This window comes from Trichechus manatus, unplaced genomic scaffold, assembly GCF_000243295.1.
Source record: "Trichechus manatus latirostris isolate Lorelei unplaced genomic scaffold, TriManLat1.0 scaffold00009, whole genome shotgun sequence".
Classification (NCBI taxonomy): Eukaryota; Metazoa; Chordata; class Mammalia; order Sirenia; family Trichechidae; genus Trichechus; species Trichechus manatus.
In genome coordinates, this window is record NW_004443945.1 from 4,873,719 (window position 1) to 4,896,148 (window position 22,430).

Here is a 22,430-nt window from a genome sequence, read left to right on the forward strand (position 1 = left end):
TCAAGAGGCCTAGAATTTTCTGGCTGGTTTGATGTTCCCTTTAACCTGTGTGAGGAGTCAAGGTTTTGGTAACTGGTCACCCGTGGCAAGATGCTCTAGAATGGCTTGATCGTTCCTCTCTAGCCCAACCTCACACAGGGCCTGGACAGGTAGTTCTCTGAGTATCTACAGATCAAAGAAGGAAAGCAGCAGAGACACTGGGCTCTGGAGGAAGGTGAGACCTCATTTCAGGAGACGGAACTGGTCCCGGCTCAGCTCAGGAGACCACATGTCCCTTATGTATGGTTGTTGAGCAAGCCGAACTCATTCCCACTGGCAGGAAGGAGCAGAATAGCTAGCAATGGCTCACTCCCTGGGTTTGCTCCCTTCTTCCTAACTCAAAGCAGGAAACAGACCTACTGAAAAGGCACTCTATCTAAGCCATACAACCTAAAATCTAGTGAAAGCTGCAGGCCAATGGCTGATCTCAAACTCCACTCCCCACCACAAGACACAGAGCTTCAATGAAGGCCATACGTCATGCATTAACCTAGATGGCTTAGGGGTTAGGTTAGGGGACAGAAGGTCCATAGTCACCCTCTAATGGTGGCCAAGGCCCTGGCCTCTTTGCTCTGCTCCTGTCCTGACTTTCACAATTCAGAGGCCAAAGAAGTCTGAGGTTTACCAAGTGCCTCTGGCCCTGATGGCCGAGTGTCCAGCAAATCTCCATCTTCCAGAGGTGACCGAGAGAGGCAGTCTGCTCTTCCTGGAGGAGAGGCACCCACCCCCACTCACATGCTGGCAGGAATCTGCAGCAGCTACAGACAGCTCTCAGGAAAGTCATGGGGAAGAGAGGACCTGGCAGAGGGTTCCAGCTCATTAATGCTACCTCAGAGGGTACAAGAGACCAAATCAGCAGTAATATTTTTAGACCGATTGTTAACTTTCTCCACTTTCACCCTTCTATGCCAGATTCTGTGGGTTTTACAGCTGAGTCATTGCTCAAATTTTCTCAAGCCTTCCCCAAAAGTACAAAGGCACCCAGAATCTGATGGCAGTGGTACCAACAGCAGCAAGGGCCTGGCACTGGATGCTTGCATTGCAAGACACTGTCTAAACCTGAGCTCAGCCCGGGCAGAAGTCAGGCCAAAGACATCAGTCAGATACCTGTTATTTAATGGGAGTGGTCATGGGAAAAATCCAGACCAGGAATATAAGGCCTCATACCTGGAACCCTTCCTCCCTTATCGCTTGGGGCTAGGTTACTTGCTCAGGATGTCTGAAAGCAGAGAGGAGGGGAGGGCGGAGGGCAGCCCGCACCCCAGGTAAGAAAACAGGTAACTCTTTTGCCTGTGACCCCAAACCTCCAACTTTACACATCCCAACTCAGGCGGTGACCTTCTGAATATGAGCTCCTCTCACTGACTCTGGATCCCTCAGTTCCAAGATGGTATCAAACACATCCCTTCTCCCCAGTGATTCCCACTTTTGCTCTTTGGACAAGTTCTATTACCTACAGAAAAGACACACCCAAGTCCCATGGAAGGCTAGAGCACACTCAGCCCCTGTACCCAACCACCTCAACTTCTCTCTCACCTGGGAGACATGCCATTGTCATCCTGCTTCCCAGATTCTCCCTCCTCTCTGCACTGAAAACCATTCCCAAAAAGACTACTTGACTGCATGGTAGGACTCATGCATGCTCCAGTGTATGACAAAAACTTTCTAAAATGCATCCCATCATGCTCTAGCAGCTTGATGATCCTTGATAATGATCTTTGAAGAAAATCTGTCCATCCAGATAATCAACAAAAGAAAGAGGCATAAGAATGGGAGAGACTTGTCTGAATTCAGCAGTTAAAAAACACCCAGGATTAACACAGTGGCTCAGCAATCATCATTCATTCAACAGATATTTATTAAAGACCCTTGAGCCAGGCACTGTGCTACCTCCTGGGAGTACATTAATGGAGAATTAGACAGTCTAGGCAGATTTTCAGGGAGATCTTGGTTGGGCCCAGGAGGTCCATGTTCCACATAGGAGGGGGCCCAACCCCATTCTGAAGCGTGCCTCAAAAAGGCTGTCTTGGAAGATTCTGGAAGTACAGCAGCAGCAGAAGCAAAATACTGAAGACTCTCCTCTCGTCCTAGGCTGATCTAGCTGGCAGATCACTGGGGAGCCTGTGAGACAGCACAGGGCACATGCCATTCGCTGGTTAGCAGTTAGGGCAGAAACCAGAGAGGATGAACAAGTTAATCCCCAAGGGACCCCTAAAAGTGAGTGGAAGGAAACAGGACATGTCCTCTGGCGTCCTTAGACTGAGCATCTGGTTTGCCCACTGGGCTTCTGGACAAGGCAGTCATTAGCAGTCCGTATTTCCAGGTCCCCCGAAGTAGATTCTCAGAGTCACCCCACTCTCCTGCTGAGTAATGCTGTATGCCAGAGTCACAGGGGTAAGGAAGGAAGACAAATCTCGCAGGTGGTGCAGCTGATGAGCTGAGACTCAGGGCTGGAGAGGAAATCAGAACTGTTCATCACATGCTTTGGCCTTCAGGGATCTCAGCAAGGGAACACATCGCCTCTGGCTGAAGAGCCCCTGGAGCTGTACACAGAGGACCCACCTTAAAATAAGACATCCTGCCCAACATGTAAGGGTTCTGCTCAAAGGAACACAGGGGTAACAGAAAGCATAAGAGTTTTGGAATAATGAGGTCTGAACTGGAATTCCTGTAGTTGTGTCACTTTTGGCACTTTGCAACCTCTCTGGGCCTATTTCCTCATGTGTAAGATAGGAATAAGGAGTCCTGGTGGCACAGTGGGTAAGCGCTCGGCTGCTAACCAGGAGGCCAGCAGTTCGAACCCACCGGCCGCTCCATAGAAGGAAGATGTGGCAGTCTGCTTCTGTAAAGATTTACAGCCTTGGAAACCCTATGGGGCAGTTCTAGTCTGTCCTGTAGGGTCCCTGTGAGTCAGAATCCATTCCATGACAATGGGTTTAAGATAGGAATATTAGTAGCACCGATTTCACAGGACTGTGCAAGCATTAACATCATATAATGTACTTAGCATAGGAAAAAGTCGATAAATAGTGGCTGTTAGTCACCCTACCCCCTCATCCCAGGATACTGAGGACAGCTTCCCTAGCCCTACTGTTCCATTATAGGACTTAAAGACACTGCAAAAGCAGGACAAAGGTAGCCCTGGACACATGCCACTGGGGTCTCAGAGAAAAATCGATTTCTAACATTCACCTTGCCCTAAAGGGCTTTCATCCCCAGCAAGAGGTAGGGCCTCAGGGTAGCACAGTCTAGAGGGGAGGGACCCTAAAAACCACCACATCCAGACCAACGCCAGCTTTGCAGGCACAACTCTCAAGGACAGACTCAATGCCAGGATCTGAAGCTAACTGAAGCCCATATAGCAGAGGGGCCCCAGTCCCTGGAGAATGGGCCCCATAAACCAGCCTCATGCTGACAGCCAATGAAAGGTGGTCCCAAGGCAAAAAATCCTCAGGGGAGAAAATGGAAGCCCATATCACAGCAGCTATCTTGCTGCATTTGGTATGCTTTCTTATCTGTTTTCCCTCAGACAGTTATGAAGATTCTTAAGGGCAACAGTTTTATTCACTGATATACCCTCAGTGCCTAACACAGTGCCTGGCACACAGCCAGTGCTCAATGGTCACTGAATGAATTCAGCCAAGATTTTCAGTCGAGAGTTTTGCTATCTCCAACCTTGCTCCCCACATTGGCGAACACTTAAGAGTGGAAGAAGACAAGACAGTCAGATGTGACGCCATAGTTGCCTGGAGCAAAATATCACCAAGCTTGCAAGCTGGGCCCCACAGTGACAGCTAGGGCACCAGACTGTCCGCAAGAAAAACTCCCAGACTGCTTCATGTCCTAGGAGACCAAGTCAGAAAATGCTCTTCAACCCTAAGCTCTGCCCTGGAGGAGCAGCAGAGTGCCCAGAGCTATGGAAATACCCCCTCCCTCCCTGAAAAAACTGAGCTAGTCCGTCTTCAGATAGGAAGGCAGTGTAGGCACTAGAATGTGGGCTGCATGTTCCCGCATTACTGGAGAGGGTGCACGATCTGGTGCTGCAGCTGGCTGGTGGGAGGGCTGCATCCCACTCCAGAAGGCGGTGCTCTCATGTGGGACTTCCAAAGGGCCCAGAGCTCAGTAAAATAAAGGTGGCCATCACAATGGCTCCAAATACTGAGGACAACATGGCAATCGGAAAGGAAGACATATCCATGCTAACCCTGCTCACAGCAAGATCATGCCACTGGGGCATGTCTCTAGTCCCTATGAATTCCAGAGCTATAGAATGCAGTCCCTCCCTGATTCACAACAATCAAGTAATACTCATCACTAAAGTGCTTAATATGGACAGGAAAAGTAAATCCATCCCCACTTCAGAGACAAACAGCTACAGGCACAAGTGGTGGAGAAGCTGGGGAAATTACAGCTGGAGCCATGATATTTTTTATAGCTGAATTGTACAGTAATTTTCAGGCCAAGCTCTCTAAGCCCCAAGCTGTGCCCACCTGCACTTCTATGGGCCCAATGATGTGACACATTTCAGAAGGACTCTTGAAGCTAAGAGAAACCAGACCCCAAGAAGGGCCATGCCCCAACCTGATACCAATGAAAGAGAGTGCCTTGGTCAAACTAAATCACCCACTCACTACAGGTGCCCATCTCTTAAGTGGGTTCTTTGGTCATTTGCTCACATACAATAGGAGTGGGGACAGGACAATGTTGGCTCCACAGGCCACCCAGGCTGGCTTCAAAGTACCACACGAAAGAAACTACCAGGGCCTCCAAGCCAAGATCTCCCGGCATAGGCTATCAAGCAGTGACACCACACTTCCTTGAACAGGGAACACGGTAGTTATCAAACTGTCTGAAAAAGTCTGTTATCAGCTGAAGGCCAGTACTTCAAAAAACCCTACCCCAACCCAGAAGTATGTACTTAAAATTAAAGCAAACTCTTCCCCACTCACATCAAAAAAAAAAAAAAAAAAATCCAATCCCCCCCTTCACCAATCAAATAGGATTTTACCTAGATAACCGGGTCTTAAAATGCCAAACAGACACAACAGTCCCAGACTCTGTAAAGCATTCTAAAAAAAGACCTGCGCCAAACAGGGTGGGGGCCAGAGAAACCAACCACACAGAGAAACCTACTAGACAAAGAAACCAACTACCCAGAGAAACCAACCAGACAGAGAAACCAAGGAGACAGAGAAACCTACTAGACAGACAGACCAATTAGCCACAGAAACCAACCAGAGAAACCTAACTAGCCAGAGAAACTGACCAGACAGAGAAACCAACTAGACAGAGAAACCTACCAGACAGAGAACCAATTAGACAGAGAACCAATTAGACAGCACCTTGCTGTCATGTCAGGTGGGGGGGTGGGGGTGAGGTACAAGGAAAGGATGGCAGACTCAGTGTATCCCATTGTCAGCACTAGGAGCTAATGGTTTCCCCTCACCCCACTGCTTACTACCCTTTCCATCTTCATATAGTCTCTGCTGCCGATACTCTTTTTATCAAGGTATTATTTATATGAAGTAAAATATGCAGATTTTAAGTTTACCTAGATTATTTCTCAAGTTCACATTTCTTCCCAAATACGCATTTCTTCCCAAATACGCCAAGACTTGGGTCTGGCCAACCCCCCGGCTTGTACCACAAGAGAGAAATAAATGGGCAATGGTGGGGGAGGTTATCTGTGCAGAAGCAGTTCAGGGGGTTGCCAAGAAGCCCCTTCAGTCTGTCCTATCAAATCCTACCAAGAAGATAAGGGATCCTAAATGGGAGTTGCTCTTCCTTCATCCACCTGGTTACCCTTAACACAAAGAAAAAAAAAAGCCTCTGTAGCTGGAAGTCACCCCATCCCTCTTACTCTGTCTACCCCCTTTCCAGGATCAATCCTCTTACGTTAAGTTGATTCCAATATCCCAGCATTACCCAGCTTCACCCGGGGTTAAATTTCTTTCCTTGCCATGAATCAGGGACCACCCATCCTTTGCATGTAGCCCACTAGTTTTAAAAGCCACTGAGAAATGGAATCTGGACATCCAGTGATCAGCCCCTTAAGTCCCCTCCCCCACCAAAAAGTGTTTTGCTTCATCATCTCAGGCCTGGGCACCAGGGGGTTAGCTGGATCTTTTCTGCATAAGGCTGTCACCTTGGGGACCCTTCTCAGGGCCACACCAGGTGCAGACTAACAACTCCAGGGAATTTATCAGGGTAAGTGGAAAAGCCGTGCCTGCCTTTACGAGCAACCATCTGTCCTGCCACACTTACAGCTAGCATTTACATCTCTTGCAAAACAGCTCCATGTTGTTTGGGGGTTGGGGGAGTGATGCAAAGGGGACTAGAACAACTGTTGCTGTGGCTATCTTCCCTCACCACCCCATATACCCCCTCCCCCAGCCAACTCATTCTCCGGCACTCACCCGAATGTGTGCTGCTCTGGGCTGAGGAATCTGAGTCTTGGGTGCTCCAGGGTCGGTCCCAGCCTGTCAGACTGAGGGACTGCAGGCCAAGGCACAAGTCATTTGCATCTGGGAGGCCACGGGAAGATTCTTGCGCAGAGGTGGGGAAAAGCATCCTGTTCGTAACTGTTTCTTCGGAGTCCTGGAAGTCTGCTTTGGACAAGAGGACAGACAGCAAAACCCCACAGTTAAGGGCTGTTTTCCCAAATATTATCAACAGATATTATTAATAACAGTTTCCCCAGGCTCAGGGACCGGACATCCAAGCTGACTGGATGCCACAAACGCTGCCTCTGCACTTTTGGGGGCGTTAGAGCAAGAGCAGTTGCCATACAGCCCCGTCCCCACACACACACCCCTATCCCGTCTGCATTACAGACTGGGCCAGCATGTGATCAGGCTGCTGATGCTTCCCGCTGCCAGTGACATCAGCCGGCTGAGCCTGAGCCGTGCAATAGAGAACGGCATCATCCCTCACAGAACGGGGGAGGAGCAGGAGGGGACGACAGGGAGAAGACTTGCCTCCCAGGAAAAGCTAGCACAACAGCCACTTGGAATAGTCCAGGTGCAGTGCCGGTAAGTCAGGGTGGTGAGGCAGCACCCTCCGTTCTCCAGCAATGGTGGCCAAGCGGCCCTCAGGCACGACTGAAGTCCTCTCTGCAGACAGCAAAGCCAAAGCAGCAGGCCGGCCTGTGTAGCTCTGCCCTCCTGCTCCTCCCTTTCCCTCCCTCCACTCTCCACCCCCAAACCCAAAAACACTCTAGTCCTGGACTCTCTCCAGCTGCTGGCTCAAGCCCTGGTTTTACAGCCCAATGCAAAGCTTCACAATTCTGCTAGCAAAAATCTAGTGCTCCAAGTGGCCCCTGAGCAGCACCCTGACACAGCAATGTTTGCACTGAGCAATGGGATAACCTTCAGAAAAACACTGTACGCAGGCCCCCGGGGAACAACAGCTGGTGCTCCAAGCTTGTCTGGAGCAGCTCCTCACAGAGAAAAAGGGTCAGCTTTGGTAGAGGGAGGGGGAGTCACCAGGCTGTTCTAGAAGCCCTCTGCCACCTCATTAAGACATGGCCCACAAACCAGATGCCGCAGTAAGACCTGCCCTGACTGGAACAGTCCATGGTCCTATGCTCTCTCACCCCAACAGGATGGGTATTAGTCAGGAGCAGCTCCTCTCCTCACTCCTACAACTGCAGGTAGAGACTGAGGAAACGCTCCCCAAGCAGTGTCTGAAAACAAAAGCAAGTCTCTGAAGTACTGTTATGCCCTATCAGAAACACCATGCTGAGAAGCTTACATCACCAGGCTCTGTCAATAGTTTTTCCTGCCCTCCAGGAACCCCCAGATCTGTAACTGCCATGTGTGGGGCACCACTTACATCTTTAATTGGCTGGGTCCCCCTCAGGGGTACCTCCAGGACCAACACCCTATTTCTGTGGCCACTCACAGTTCCAGAAACAAACTCTAGCTCTGCCCAGAGGTTCTGGAGCCTCTGCACTTCGTTTTCACCAATGAGCCCTCCTGGATGACCCCCCAGTCACCAGGCTTCCCCCTCAGAAAGGGAGGTGGAGCAAAGGTCCCAGCCTCAGCTGACAAGCAGGCTCCTCACACCTGGAGCAGGCTGGTAGCATTCCACTCTGCTTGTTCTCCCCTTATTGCAAGGAGAAGTAGCCTGATACAGGAAGCACTCCCACCTGGGACCTCCCATGACGGGGCCTGAGGGGCAGGAGAGAGGGGGATAATGAAGTTAGCTACAGGAGTAGCTGGCCAGAGGCTCCTACAGTATACCCTATGTCCATAGGCACAGCCCAGGGTGGGAAATGGTCAGTCTGTGGTAGGGACTCCTCCCTTTGGATGCTTTTACAGGCGCTCTGTTGCTGTGTCATCCATGCATGCTGCTCCAGTCTGGCTGCAGATACTCTGTTTCCTCCCCGTCTGTTCGCCAAAGCCTTGTTCACCTCTGCACAGGCTGTCACCTCTGCACGGGCTGAGCAAGAACCCACCCATGCTGGTGCTGTCCCCACCCAGGTTACTCCCTCTTGCTTCTCTATCTATACTCTTCTCCCAGGCTGAGGATAAAAACAAAACAAAACATAACAAAAAAAAACCAAACCCACTGCCATCGAGTTGATTACACTTAAAAAATAATCTGTGTATTCATTACAAAAAAAACATAATGCTTCCTTTAAAAACTCCCACATTTAAGCACCAACTCTCCCCTAAACCAGGTATTTATTGGGGTCCCTTGTACCCCAATCTGAGGACGTCTATGACTAAAAGCCATTTCTCCCCTCCCTCTCTAAAATCAGGGAAATCTATGTATCTGATGGGAGCCCTGGTGGCACAGTGGTTAAGCGCTAGGCGGCAGTTTGAACCCACCTGCTGCTCTGCAGGAGAAAGATGTGGCAGTCTGCTTCAGTAAAGACTTACAGCCTTGGAAACCCTATGGGACAGTTCTACTTTGTTCTACAGCATGACTATGAGTCAGAATCAACTGGACAGCATTTGCTTTGGGGTTTTTTTTTTGGCATGTACATGGCTACTCAAGGCAGAGAGACTTTAATTATCAACTATACTCTTGCTACTCAAAGTGTAGTTTGGTAGACAATATTAATATCATCACCAGGAGCCTGTTATAAATGCAGAGGCTCAGGCCCTATCTGAGACCGACAGAATAAACCTGCATTTAAAGATTCCCAGTTAATATGTACGCACATGGAAGTGTGAGCAATACTGATCTAACAACTACCACAACCTTCCCCACCCTAAGCTGAAGGGCCCCAGGTCTGAGAAGCAGGTTTATTTAAGCCCTCAAGGAACAAAGGCTACAAGCATCCAGGAACTTGGGAATCTAAATATAACTCTACCCTCACCCCAGCACTCCCTCCAGACTTCACCTTTATCGTTATCAGGCATTCCCTATGCCATTGTTTCTTCCAGGTAAAGGCCTTCACTATCACTGTAGGATTATTTCACTAGGTCCAAAAAGATCAATGGAGGCTACGCCCATTAAACCTTTACTGACACATGCTTAGAAAAATCAAGTAAAAGCAGACAGACTGGGCTTTGCTTCCCAGGTCGGCCACTGTGTGCTCTCAGTCAAATCACTTCGGCTTTCTGAGCATCTTCTCATTTGTAAAGTGGCAATAGCAGCAACCTTTCAGGTGTTTTGTGGGGATAAAATACAACACTTGGTATAGTGTCTGGCACAGAGTATTTGCCAGGAGAATGACTGTATGACTTATCATCCAAACTAGGATACTTTTGAGAGAGAGAGGTGCAAACACTAGTAATCATACTGGAGAGTAAGCTTGAACAGGGACTATCTTGGCAAACTGGTGCACGTGGTCACTCTTACACGTGCTAAGTGGTAGCCATTTGTGTTTAGAACCATTTTACTCAAAGAGTCTCCTTTCTAATGGCTTCCTGATCCCATCTTTCCAAACTTACCCATCTGCTCTACCTTTTCACTCTGTACTGAAAGGAAGTTTGGAAAGCGAACTATCAACATAGATTAACATGTAGTAGTGAGTCAAAAGGTCTGAAAAGTAAAGGCTGATTCTGATGAGCAAAAGCTTCTCAAACTCACATCTGAAGCTAGACAGGCATTTGGGTCCTTATAATTGAAGGATATTTTTTAATTGGAGGATTCTTTTTATAATCCTTTGCCAAACATCAACTAGGCACTCAGAAGACACTAAAAGCGTGGCCAACACAAGATGAAAACAATAATTCTCATTCTAAGGCAATGTATCTGAACAATCTCTCAGTTTAAATGCTTTCTCCTACAAGCTTCTTTTATAAATACCTATACAAAGTTTCCGTTTCCCGGGTGGTACAAATGGTTAAAGGCTTGACTACTAGCCTGAAGGTTGGTGGTTCGAACCCACCCGGAGACTACTCGGAAGACAGGTCTGGTGATCTGCTTCTGAACGGTCATAGCCTTTAAAACTCTATGGAGTAGTTCAGTTCTACTCTGCACACATGGGGTCACTATGAGCAGGAATCACCTCAACAGCAACTAACAACAACATACAAAGTTTCCAATATACATTTCTTAATTTGGTTCAATTTTTTAAAATCTTTTCCCTTTGAGAACATCAGTTATCTTCTCTATAGTTAACCTCCCAAATTTCTCAGGCAACTGAATGACTCAGGGAAATAAGCGAAATAAACCTGAAGTCCAGTTTGCTACAGTCTAGAATAGAGCAGCCCTGGCAGAATGAAAACGCAGAAAGGAGAGTCAGGGACTCTGGCTCCGGGACTCAAGAACTCAAGAGTGGTATATCCTCAACTCTGATCTTTTCCATCCTCAGTGTTATAATAACCTCCTCTGTGCTCTGTTGACTACTCTGCCACCAATACTTAGTGCAAAACTGCTCGGGGTCGTCTGCAACTACCGTTCTTGAGCACCTGGCAAGCAGGAGAAGTAAGACAAGAAGAGTGCCTTTAAGACCCCACTTGGGAATCCCTTGAGGCAGGGTATTATAAAGGCTCCATTCTTTAAGCAGATGGTGACTGCGGAAGTCAGTTTCAGGCCTCTGGGAGACTTGAGCTGGCTTCACCAAAATGGGCTTCATAGAGCAGATTTATCACAAGGTGGTCCCTGAAAAAGAGGTCTACTAGTTTTGAAGAGGTGATGGGAGAGAAGGTAAGCAAGGTGTATTATGGCTAGCCAAGTCAGGAAGAACTGAGGCCGGATTATCAAACTGATGCTTAGGCAGGCAGTGAGGAATCTCTGTAAACTATTAAAAAATAGGAAACAATCTGGTAGAGGGCCCAAGATGAACCCGAGATCAGAGCCATGGAGGGCAGAGTCAGGGAAGGCACAGAGAGGTGTTGGGCAGGAGGGAAATATGTTAAAAGACACAGCAGAGTATAAAGCTGCATCTATGCCATGATTCTAACTATGTGAAAATTCTGTATGTTGATGGACAGTGTTGGTAACGGAGCACAGAAAAACATGAACAGCTAAGTGAGAGGGTGGCAGGCTGCTAATAGATTTTCCTGTTATTACACAAACATTATAACAACATAAAATGGAATCTGTCCTCTCCTTTCCTTTTCCTCTCTAGACTCTGAACAAGCATACTGTTATAGTTTGTATAGCAACCACACTTGAGCTCTTTTACAAAATCTCTACTTCATCCCCAAATTTCAGTCCCCGGGAATCGCAGACAGGACATTAAGCCATTTGTCTCCCCTGTATTCTTCAAAATGACTGACTGCCTTTACAGTCAGCCGAGACTATTTAAGTCAATGATTTACAATTCTTCTTAAAGTTTTAACAAGCATTTCTAAGAATGTACTCCTAAAAAGACAGTTTGGATATTATTTTCTCCCAAAATCAAGAAAAATAAAATGTTAATTTTGAAAAATCAATTTTAACAGCTTAAAGAGAAAGAATAGGCAAGAAGTCAGACATCTGTCAAGATCATTTCAACTGCCCTTTGCACTATGACCCGTATCCATTCATGCAAGGTGACCGCATGTTTCTCTGAGCAGAGCTTTTCAAACTTAATGTGCATACACATCAGTAATCTTTTTAAAACACATTCTGATTCAGTGGGTCTGGGATGGGCCCCAGAATTTACACTTCTAACAAACTCGCAGGTGACATCAATACTACTAGTCAACTGACTCCACTTTGAATAGCAAGAGTTTTAAGTGATTTTTTCTTCCCAGTGACTCTCCAGCTAATTCATCCCATTCTTAACTCAACACCACTTTCTTCATGGTGTTCACTGTCCTAAACAAGTACCTTCAATGGTTCATCACTACTGCCTTTCGGATCAAAGCCAATCTTCAGGCTTTGGCTTACTTATTAACTGTCTTTCATATTAGTCACCAAACATAAAAGGCTAAGTTCAAGTTACTCACAACTCCCAAGAAGTGCACACTCCAGAAAACAATTTATTGCTAATCTGTGTGGTAGTATGTAAAGCAGCAGTTCAGAAGAAAGAAACCGCTAGAATAATCAAGGATACCATCATTATAATTTTAGCAATACATTAAATTGCATTGTTAAGATAAAGGTACAAGACACATTAGACTTATTTTGTACTTACCATTATAAAAATATGATTACTAGATTTTAATCTTGATTGGTTTTATTAACTGTAAATGTTGTAAATTATTTCAAAGTGATTTCTGTAGTTTTTTAAATGAGTATTAACAAGCTTATTTAGATTTTAAAACAATGTCACACCATGTTCAAATATTGGAGGATTCGGTATTGTTAAGAAGTTAATTCCGATCAAATTGATCTACACAGTACCACCTCCTCTCCTTTAAGCAGTTCAATAGGCGAAAAGCTTTAACAAATGGTGCTAGAACAACTAAATATCCATATTAAAAAAAAAACCATAAACTTTGACCCCGTGCCTCTCATCCCCACTTAATTTAATATGATCAGATCAGAGACCTAAAAGTAAAATCTAAAACTATAAGCATTCTCTAAGAAAACAAAGAATATCTTCATGACTTGAGCAGAGAGGGAACATGGAGAAGTAAAGATTTCTTATGTAGGACACACAAAGTGACAACCATTAGAGAAAAACTTGATAAACTGAACTAATCAAAATTAAAAACTTCTGCTCATTAAGACACCATTAAGAAAATGATTAAGCAAGTCACAAAATGGGAGAAAACATCCATAATCATACCTAACAAGTAGCTAGCATCTGGAGTATATAAGAAATCTTAACAACTCAAATAAAAAGACAGCCCAGTTTTTAAAAGGGCACAAAATCTGAAAAAGCACTTCACAAAAATATATAAATGGCCAATAAGCACCTGAAAAAGTGCTCAACATCATTAGTCATCAAATAAATGCAAATTAAAACCACAATGAGATACCAGTACACACCCACCAGAATGACTAAAATTAAAAAGAAAGCCTGAGCCGCTTCTTCACCAACATTTGGTGCTGTCAGTCAGAATACTGCGACCCCATGTGACAGAGCAGAACTGTCCCCAGGGTTTTCTAGGCTGTAATCTTTCCCGAAGCAGATCACCAGGTCTTTTTCTTCCCATGGAGCCCTGGGTGGGTCCGAACCACCAACTCTTCTGTTAGCAGCTAAGCTCTTAACCATTGCGCCACCAGGGAGCTTTGATAAATGGTTAGAGAGATAGATAAATGAATAGCTATGAGATAAAGCAAATACGACAAAATGTTGACAATAAAATCCAGGTGGTAGGTATTACGAATGTTTACTTTGTAATTCAGTGTTCTGTGTGTTTGAAAATGTTCATAATAAAATGTTGGGGAAAAATGAATTCAGACTTTTTCTGACAAAAACCAAGTCTGACTAATTGGTTTGATAATAAGAAATGACTTTGTTAAAACGATTTTATGGCTGACATTCTGCATAAATAACCAAATCCAAACCCATTGCCATTGAGTCGATTCTGACTCACAGTGACCTAGAGGACAGAGTAGAACTGCCCCATAGGCTTTCCAAGGCTGTAATCTTTACAGGAGCAGACTGCCACATCTTTCTCCTGCGTTTCCATGAAGAGTAAGTTAAATCTACAGATGTGAACTTTTGACAAAAACATAATTAAAACCCACTGCCATCGAGTCGATTCTGACTCATGGAGACCCCATAAGGTTTCCAAGGCTATAAATCTCTATGGAAGCAGGCTGTCCCATCTTTCTCCCTTGGAGCTGCTGGTGGTTTCAAATTGCAGACCTTTTGGTTAGAGTCAAACACTTCAACCACTGTGCCACAAAAACATAATTAAAGCAAGTAATAATATAAAAAGCATTTTAAAATATTGTATTGGCAAAGGTATACTTTTAAATTAAAAATATTTTAATTTATAAAAAAGACCAGACTTACTGGTCTGACAGAGACTGGAGTAAATCCCACAGACTATGGCCCCCGGACACCCTGCTAACTCAAAACTGAAGTCCACCGTTCAGCCAAAGATTAGACAGGCCTATAAAGCAAACAATAACACACGTGAGGAAAGTGCTTCTTAGTTCAATCAAGTGTAAGACACCAAATGGTTAACATCTGCCCAAAAGCAAAGACGAGATGGCAGGAAGGGACAGGTAAATTGGCAAACGTACACGGGGAACCTAGAGCGTAAAGGGAAACGGGGAGAGTGCTGACACGTTGCAGGGATTCCAACCAATGTCATAAAACAATTTGTATATAAATTTTTGAATGAGAAACTAATTTTCACTGTAAACTTTCACCTAAAGCAAAATAAAATTTTTTAAAATATATTTTAATTTTTCCAATCCTGTTGGTATACTGAGTTAAACAAGGTGTCTCTAAAGAGTAATAGACACAAGTTAATAGCATCTGAAACATAAAGAATTCTTGGTACACTTCCAAGAAATTGAGAAATTCAGTGACTGATAAAACTAGGTAACAAATTTTTTCATAATTTTAGATGGTTTCCAGTTCCCTCTTCTTAACAAATATGAAGGAGGAGTGAATGGAACTGTCAGCAAGCAGACGACTAAAAATAATGACAGACGACTCTGGTTTATTTTTTTTTTTTGCACAGAACTCAAAGAGTTCAAAGAATCAAATGACAGTGTTCTAACACGCCTTTATCCCCCATGTATTTATTTATGTGAAGAAGGTTATTCAGAGCATAGATCTATAAATAAAAAAGAATATATTTGATATTGAAAACCCTGAGTCATTCTCGCAATAAGTGAGTCATCCAAAAATATGATTGTTTTAAAAGCCTCCTTCATCTCATTGAGAAACATTTCCGATAAACAATAATTAAATAAAGAAAAAATTTTATCAAAATTTGTAACATTTAGATTGTCTTAATCAATTGTCCTAGCAATCCAAAACATTTACAGCCTTTTAGCCACAAAAAATACGAGGCAAGCAGAAAGGAATAATAAATAATTTCCCACTGTTAAAGAACTATTTTACATATTTTTAAATAGATAATGGGTATCAAATCTCTAATATGCAATTCTGTTGGATACATTTTCACTTACGAAAATTTAGATACCAAGTTAAGTACGCAAGGGAGTGCATTGTTTTTTGAAAAAGATTAAGATGTACACAAATGTTTAGAAGATAGCTGCCGCCTAGTTTATAAATCCCCAAGATCATGTTTAAAACATCTCCACACACTAGACTTTGTTAAACTGCTTTTCTTATGCCATCCAATTGGTCCTAAAGGGAAATGCTATTTTCTGGAAGGATTAGCATTTGACCTAAGCTGGGCCAAACTAACCCACCCCCATGACTCCAGTGACCAGTCCAGGTATGGGTGTAACTCAAGCCAAGTTAACTGGAGTCCTTTTATGAAATTTTTCTAACTGGATGTAGTGAAAACCATTTCCTGACAGTTCATGATGCCAGGAGAACGTAGGTACATCCCCTTCCCCTTCCTCAGTAACAGGCAAGTCAAGAAAAAAATGAAACCTAAACTGAGAGAGAAGCAGAGCAGAGACAGAGTCAGTCTTGACAAAAACTGGAGGCCCTTGGCATGTTCTAGTGTTTCCAGGATTCCACTGCCATGAGCATATATTGTTTTTGAAGGTGACAACTTCACTTCTTCCCCATGGAGAGCAAAAGAGAAGACTGCTGAGTGAAACCCAGCTCCACTCAATCTATGACTTCTAGTATGGGGTGTTTCTGAAAGTATATTCTCTTGAAGACTCTAGTCCACAGTCCTGGAATACAACATACTGTCCAGGAAGTGTCAAGTTGTATGGAGAACTAATATAATCCAAACATAATGAAATGTTACTTTATCTGATGCTACACTGTTCAAATTTTCGGTTTGCAGAAGTTCCTTGAACATTACACCAAACTGGAGACCCCTACAGGTGACGCCTTACAGTGCCAAACCACATGGACCTAAAGAATATAAAAGCCAGTGCTTAAAAAAAGGGAGAAATGGGTATTTTCATATAGTGTAGAAAGTAAATTAGTACACTACTTCTGGAAAGTAATCTTACACGTGCATTAGAAGTTTTAAAAGATACCTATTCTTTGATGAAAGAATTCTATTTTTAAAGATTTATCCTATGTCCAAATAGTCACAGATGCAGGCAAAAGTTTTAAGTTCAGGTACTTCTCACTAGTGTTTAAAATACACACCTATTTAAACAAATTGTCTCCAAAATATGGAATTGAATGCCCAGGTTCCTAACTTTCTTGCACCATGAATCATTTGGCAGTCCGCTGAAGCCTATGGACTCTTCCTAATGTTTTAAAATGTGTAAAATGGTGATCATAATTTTGATGTAGTGATTAGGTATAAATAACATGTAAAGATATGTGAAATGACTGTAGATGCCAAAGTCACAGATCCTGGTAATATTATTGTGATGTGCTGCCTTCATTCACAATTGAAGACTGAAATGGTCAACTTCAGCTAAATGCTAATGAAAATAAAAATGTAACTTTCTACCCATTCAAGTTACTGGATCCCCTGAATTCTATCCATGCACCTACGTTAAAAATCCCACAATGCACCTATCTACACAATATGCCACACAGCCCTGGAAAAGACAAAGAACATGAATAACAGAAACAGGTAAGAAAAAGATGAAAATTACTATATAGTGTGCTCAGAAAGATTTCACTTTTATATATATAAATATACATGTTAGAAAAATACTAGAAAGATACACCAAAATGTTAAGAGTAGTTATCTCTGAGTAGTGGAATTGCATATGATTTTTTTCCTTCTAATTTATTTTCTTCAAAATTTTCTACAATGAACACATTACTGTAACAAGAAAAAACACAAGATGTTAAACAGGTTAAGGTGATTCAGATTTAAAATAAACAAACATGAATTTAAAAAACTTTTGCAAACAAAAGCCCATATTAAAAGAATATTTTAAATTTAATATGAGGAGCTCAATGACAATATGAAATTAAGATTATAAATCCATTTAAATATAATAAATCATAGAACATTAATAACAGAAGGAACTTTGGAGTCCCTCATTTCACAGCAGAAGCATCTTTCCTAGCACTCTGATTCCAGAAGCCTTAACTCCTGATCTCTCCCCCACAACATACTCATTTCTTCAGTCAAAAAGATGTAAAACATCTATCAACATCTGGAAAATGGAAACCACATTCTAAAGTCGAAGTGATCTTCAAGACACAATCAGCCCTTAGCTTTTAGTGGCAGAGCCCTGACATTCCAGCAGATGGGGATGGCATCACACAGACCAAGGCTTTTGGAAGTTAATGAAACATCACATTCCCTACTTTTGAAAGCAAGAAAAAGCAGAAATTTTATTTTTGAGATTGAAGAGGAGCTAGGCAATTTGTAACAATGACCATAATCCTCGAAACAGTGTGATGGAGAAGACATTACACCATTTTACCCATATTGAAGCCAAGGCTCAAAAGAGGTAAAGCAATTTGACCAGTGTCACAACCAAAAGGTCAGCAGTTCTAATTCACCAGCAGCTCCTTGGAAACCCTATGGAGAAGTTCTACTCCGTCCTATAGGGTCACTATGAGTCGGAATCAACTTGATGGCAATGGGTTTTTTTTGTTTTTTTTTTTTTTACAATTTTACATTTTAATGTAAAATTTCATTTTATAAAAAACAAAAATAATTCAAGACAACACACAGGGTAAAAAGTAAAACATCACTTTCACATCCCTGCAACACTCCTTGCCCTCAATCCTACTCTCCTCTGAATTAACAATATTAGATTTCTTTCCTATCATTTTCTACACATTTGTGAACACCTTTACCAACACCAGTACTATCCAACTTTAAGTTTTTTCAATGTGATAGGTTTAAAAAAAGATTTACTTAATAACTGAGTGTCTATGTGTCAGACACTATCTAGGCAACAGGAATATGATAGCAAAGAAAAAATAACTACACCTCTTGCCTTTGTGGGTTTACAAGTCCGGTGGTAGAGACAGAATCCAAATAATCATACTAGTGATAAACTGTAATTGTGAATGAAGGGCTAGGAAGGAAAGAAAGATGGTAATATAGAGGTATATAATGGCCTACCTGATCTGATGTGGGGATGTTGGTTAAAATTTCCCTGGCGAAATTTCAAATATGTTGTCAATATGTTAATCTAATTTGCAACATCCTCAAATCATTAAATGGTTGAAGTATCTTTTCAAATAAAAGAAAAACAGCCAGTAGCTACCAATTTTTAGTTCATATCCTCTTTTTTTTTTTTTTTTTTTGAGGATGAGTTCTTATCCTGTGGCAAATATTATTGTCCTCTGCAAGGTAATGAGATAAAACACCCTTAAAAAAAATTTTTTTACTACACTTTTCTAAGCACTAGTTAAGATTAAAGCACTTTAAACTGTGGAAATGTTTATAGAGGTCTCTAGTTTTAAATGTTTTTCCTTAAAAAAAAAAAAAAAACACCATACACACACAAAAAAAAAAACATCTCTCTCTGGGTTGGTCAGAACAAAAGGTTACTTAAGTTACATTTTGTCCAGGAGAGCCAGACTGCTGGTAAAAAATCAACTGATCTGCATAAAAATGAATAGTATCCCTTACAGGTTAGTTTGTATTTTTGTGTTTCTTGGCAAAGAATCTAAGGGAGACAGAAGTTCAAGCTGATCTCACAGCTCTTCCAAATTTGGATTTACACCTTCACAAATCCTTCATACACATGGAATCGTAACTGCACAGGTGTGAACTCAAGATGATTACTATTCCTAGCAATCATTAACATTTCAAAGAGCTAAAGTTGCCTGTGTGAAATAAATGCCATATAATTCCATTTTAAAGCATTTCCCCCACAGGCTTTTATGTATTAGGAACAAGACATCAATGAATTAAAAAGCTACATACCTTCTTTTAATCTTCCAAAATGGCAATCAGTTGTCTTTAATGCATCCTGATTTTTCAGGATGTGTAGTAGAGTTTTCACCCCAATAGCAAAAAAGGTTAGCAAGAAATGTAACATGGGAAATTTTTAAAACACTAATATTAAAAGTACTTTCACTTATTAAAAAAAGTGGGAACTAAAACAAAAATTCTGTTTACCAGACAAGCAAAAATTAAAGTTAAAATAATTGTGATTAATCATTTTGATAATTTTCTTCCCTAGATATATGGTGAGAGAAGCACTCTCAAACTGCTGGAGGGACCATACAAGATGATACATCCATAAGTCACCAAGAGTTTAAAAAATATTAAAATTGCTTGACACAGTAATTTTATTGCTAAAAATGTCTCCTAAGTAAATACTCATAAATGCAGAGGAAGATTTACCTATAAAGATGTTTGTCACAATGCTATTAATGGTGGAAAACTAGAAACAACTATTTCTCTCATAATGGAGAACTCAGGCATTAAAATTCCTATCTTGGAGGGGTGGGGCCAAGATGGCAGAGTAGTCAGACACTGTCTTACAACAAAGACCCCCCCAAAAAAGTGATGCGATTATATATTGCAATCTGGGAGCCCTGAACATCAAAGGCAGAGCTGAGGAACCGGATGCAGTGGCAGGGGGAGAGACAGACAGTTTGAAAACAGCGAACAGTTGCCAGACCTGACCGGGCAAGAGCCTGAGCCCTTCAGGCCTGAGCAGCTCATGGGTGAGTGGTGAAGCAGGCAAGCAGCTGTGCTCAAGAGGCGCGTTTTCCGCACCAGGAGAGCCCCAGCGCCAGAGAGTCTACACAGCCACCCAGAACTAGTGAGAAGCAGCCCTTGATCTGGCATATGGCCTACCATGCAGATCAAAAACACCTCCCTTAGGGAAAAACCTCTCCCATTTACCTCCCCACTCCCTGCTCTGCATTGGACACCGGACCAGCTTCCACAACTGCTGCGTCCCCTGGGCCGGAAGTAGGATCCATCACACACCCCAAGCCATTCTCCTTGCCTTGGAGAGTGAACAAATTAACCAACAGGTGAAAAAATAAATGGCGGGCTCCCCTAAGCCAGGAACCCAGAGTAGGCACAGCTCCTTTGCCTCAGGATCCAAGGCATAAGGGATCCAAGGACTTTGAGTGCCTTTCCCACTGCATAGACTTGTGTGGGCCCATCTCAACAGAGTAGACCCTCATTACTGCAGTACGACAGGGTATATACCAGAACTCTAACTTCAACTGTTTCAGCTGTGAAGTGGCAGGTTCTTGACATTTGACACTGTTCTCCTCATTAAGCAGGGTCTTCACATACCCACATCAGGAGCCTGAGGACTGGTGGCTCCACCCATGCCACCTAGCCACCTGCAATAGGGGCCCATGAATAAGTGGTGCCCCCTAGTCCTTACAACCAACAGCATTAGGTGCTCATAGTGTGGCTGCAAAACCCACCCACCTACCCACTCTAGGGAACAGGGACATGCCTTCCTCCTGGACACTCGGGGGCGGCCATCAGCCCTCTGCCTTGCTCAGAGGGTGTCCCCCTGCTGCAGCCAGATACCTGTGCCTACACCAATCACCCATGTCTGTCTAGGACTGAGGGCCTACACCACACACTTGGCGGTCATCTACTTGGGTACCTGAGCTGAATCCATACAAGAGGAGAGGGTGGACTCCTGAGCTCACATACCTACTAACAGATCTAACCACCTGGTGACAGGACATTAGAGCTTCAAAGGTGTCAATAATCTAACTAGCTCCTACAAGCAGCCTGTTTGGGTATATCAAAACAAAAGCTAGGACACAGTAAGCAAACATAAAATAAAGAAATATAATAACTTATTGATGGCTTGGAGACAACAGTCAATATCAAATTACATAAAGAGGCAACTGATGATAGCTTCAGCAAGCTCCCAAAACAAAGAACCTAGAAATTTTCCAGAGTAGGAAGATTTCTTGGAATTACCAGAGGCAGAATACAAAAGATTAATATACAGAACTCTTCAAGAAATTAGGAAGGAAATTAAGCAAAACACAGAACACGCAATAGAGGAAATTAAAAAGATTAGAGAAGAGCATAATGAACAAATTTAACAGGCTGCAACAATCCATAGAGAGACAGAAATCAGAAATCCAGAAGAATAACAATAAAATTTCAGTATTAGACAACTCAATAGAAAGTCAGTGGAGAAGAACTGAGGCAATGGAAATGAGAATTAGACTAAAGATAAAGCACTCTACACCAACTTATCTGAGGAAAAATCAGATAAAAGGATTTAAAAAAATGAAAAAACCCTAAGAATTATGTGGGAAACTATCAAGAGGAATATCCTACGAGTGACTGGAGTACCAGAACAGGGGGAATAACAGAAAATACAGAGAGATTTGTTGAAGGTATGTTGGCAGAAAACTTCCCTGACATCGTGAAAGATGACAAGATATCTATCCAAGATGCTCATTGAATCCCACAGAAGGTAGAGCCCAAAAGACAGTCACCAAGACATATTATAATCAAACTTGCCAAAACCAAAGATAAAGAGAGAATTTTAAGAGCAGCTAAGGATAAACGAAAAGTCATCTATAAAGGAGAGTCAATAAGAATAAGCTCGGACTACTCAGCAGAAACCATGCAGGCAAGAAGGCAATGAGATGACACATATAAAGCCTTGAAGGAAAAAAATTGCCAGCCAAGAATTATTTATCCAGCAAAACTGTCTCTCAAATACGATGGCACAATTAGGGCATTTCCAGATAAACAGAGTTTAGGGAATTTGCAAAAACCAAACCAAAATTACAAGAAATATTAAAGGGAGTCTTCCGGTTAGAAAATCAGTAACATCAGATAATAACCCAAGACAAGAACACAGGACAGAGCAACCAGATATCAACCCAGATAGGGAAGTCACAGAAGTAAATCAAAGCAAAAACACTGAAAATAGGGAAACAGATGTCAATATGTAAAAGATGACAACATTAAAACAAAAAAGAGGGACTAAAAAATGTAGACATACATTTTTCATATGTAGTGGAAGTCAAACCGATATAAAGAAATAAAAGAATGGTATAAACTTAGAAAAACAGCGGTAAATATTAAGGTAACCACAAAGGAAACTAACAA

The 22,430-nt window shown here is 42.7% G+C and overlaps 1 protein-coding gene across 3 annotated transcripts in view; it reads right to left on the bottom strand.

Annotated features, from left to right (window-relative positions):
* The window catches only part of CPEB1 (cytoplasmic polyadenylation element binding protein 1), a 104,898-nt gene that overhangs the window by 24,757 nt on the left and 57,711 nt on the right, over nucleotides 1-22,430 (bottom strand). For 2 of the 3 annotated variants that reach the window (XM_004370664.2, XM_004370665.1), the window contains one exon: nucleotides 6,456-6,644. In XM_004370664.2, coding sequence (XP_004370721.1) covers nucleotides 6,456-6,644 — 189 coding nt within the window. Of the gene's footprint in view, nucleotides 1-6,455; nucleotides 6,674-22,430 lie in introns of those variants that run through there. The other variant, XM_023725971.1, reaches the window with a different exon arrangement.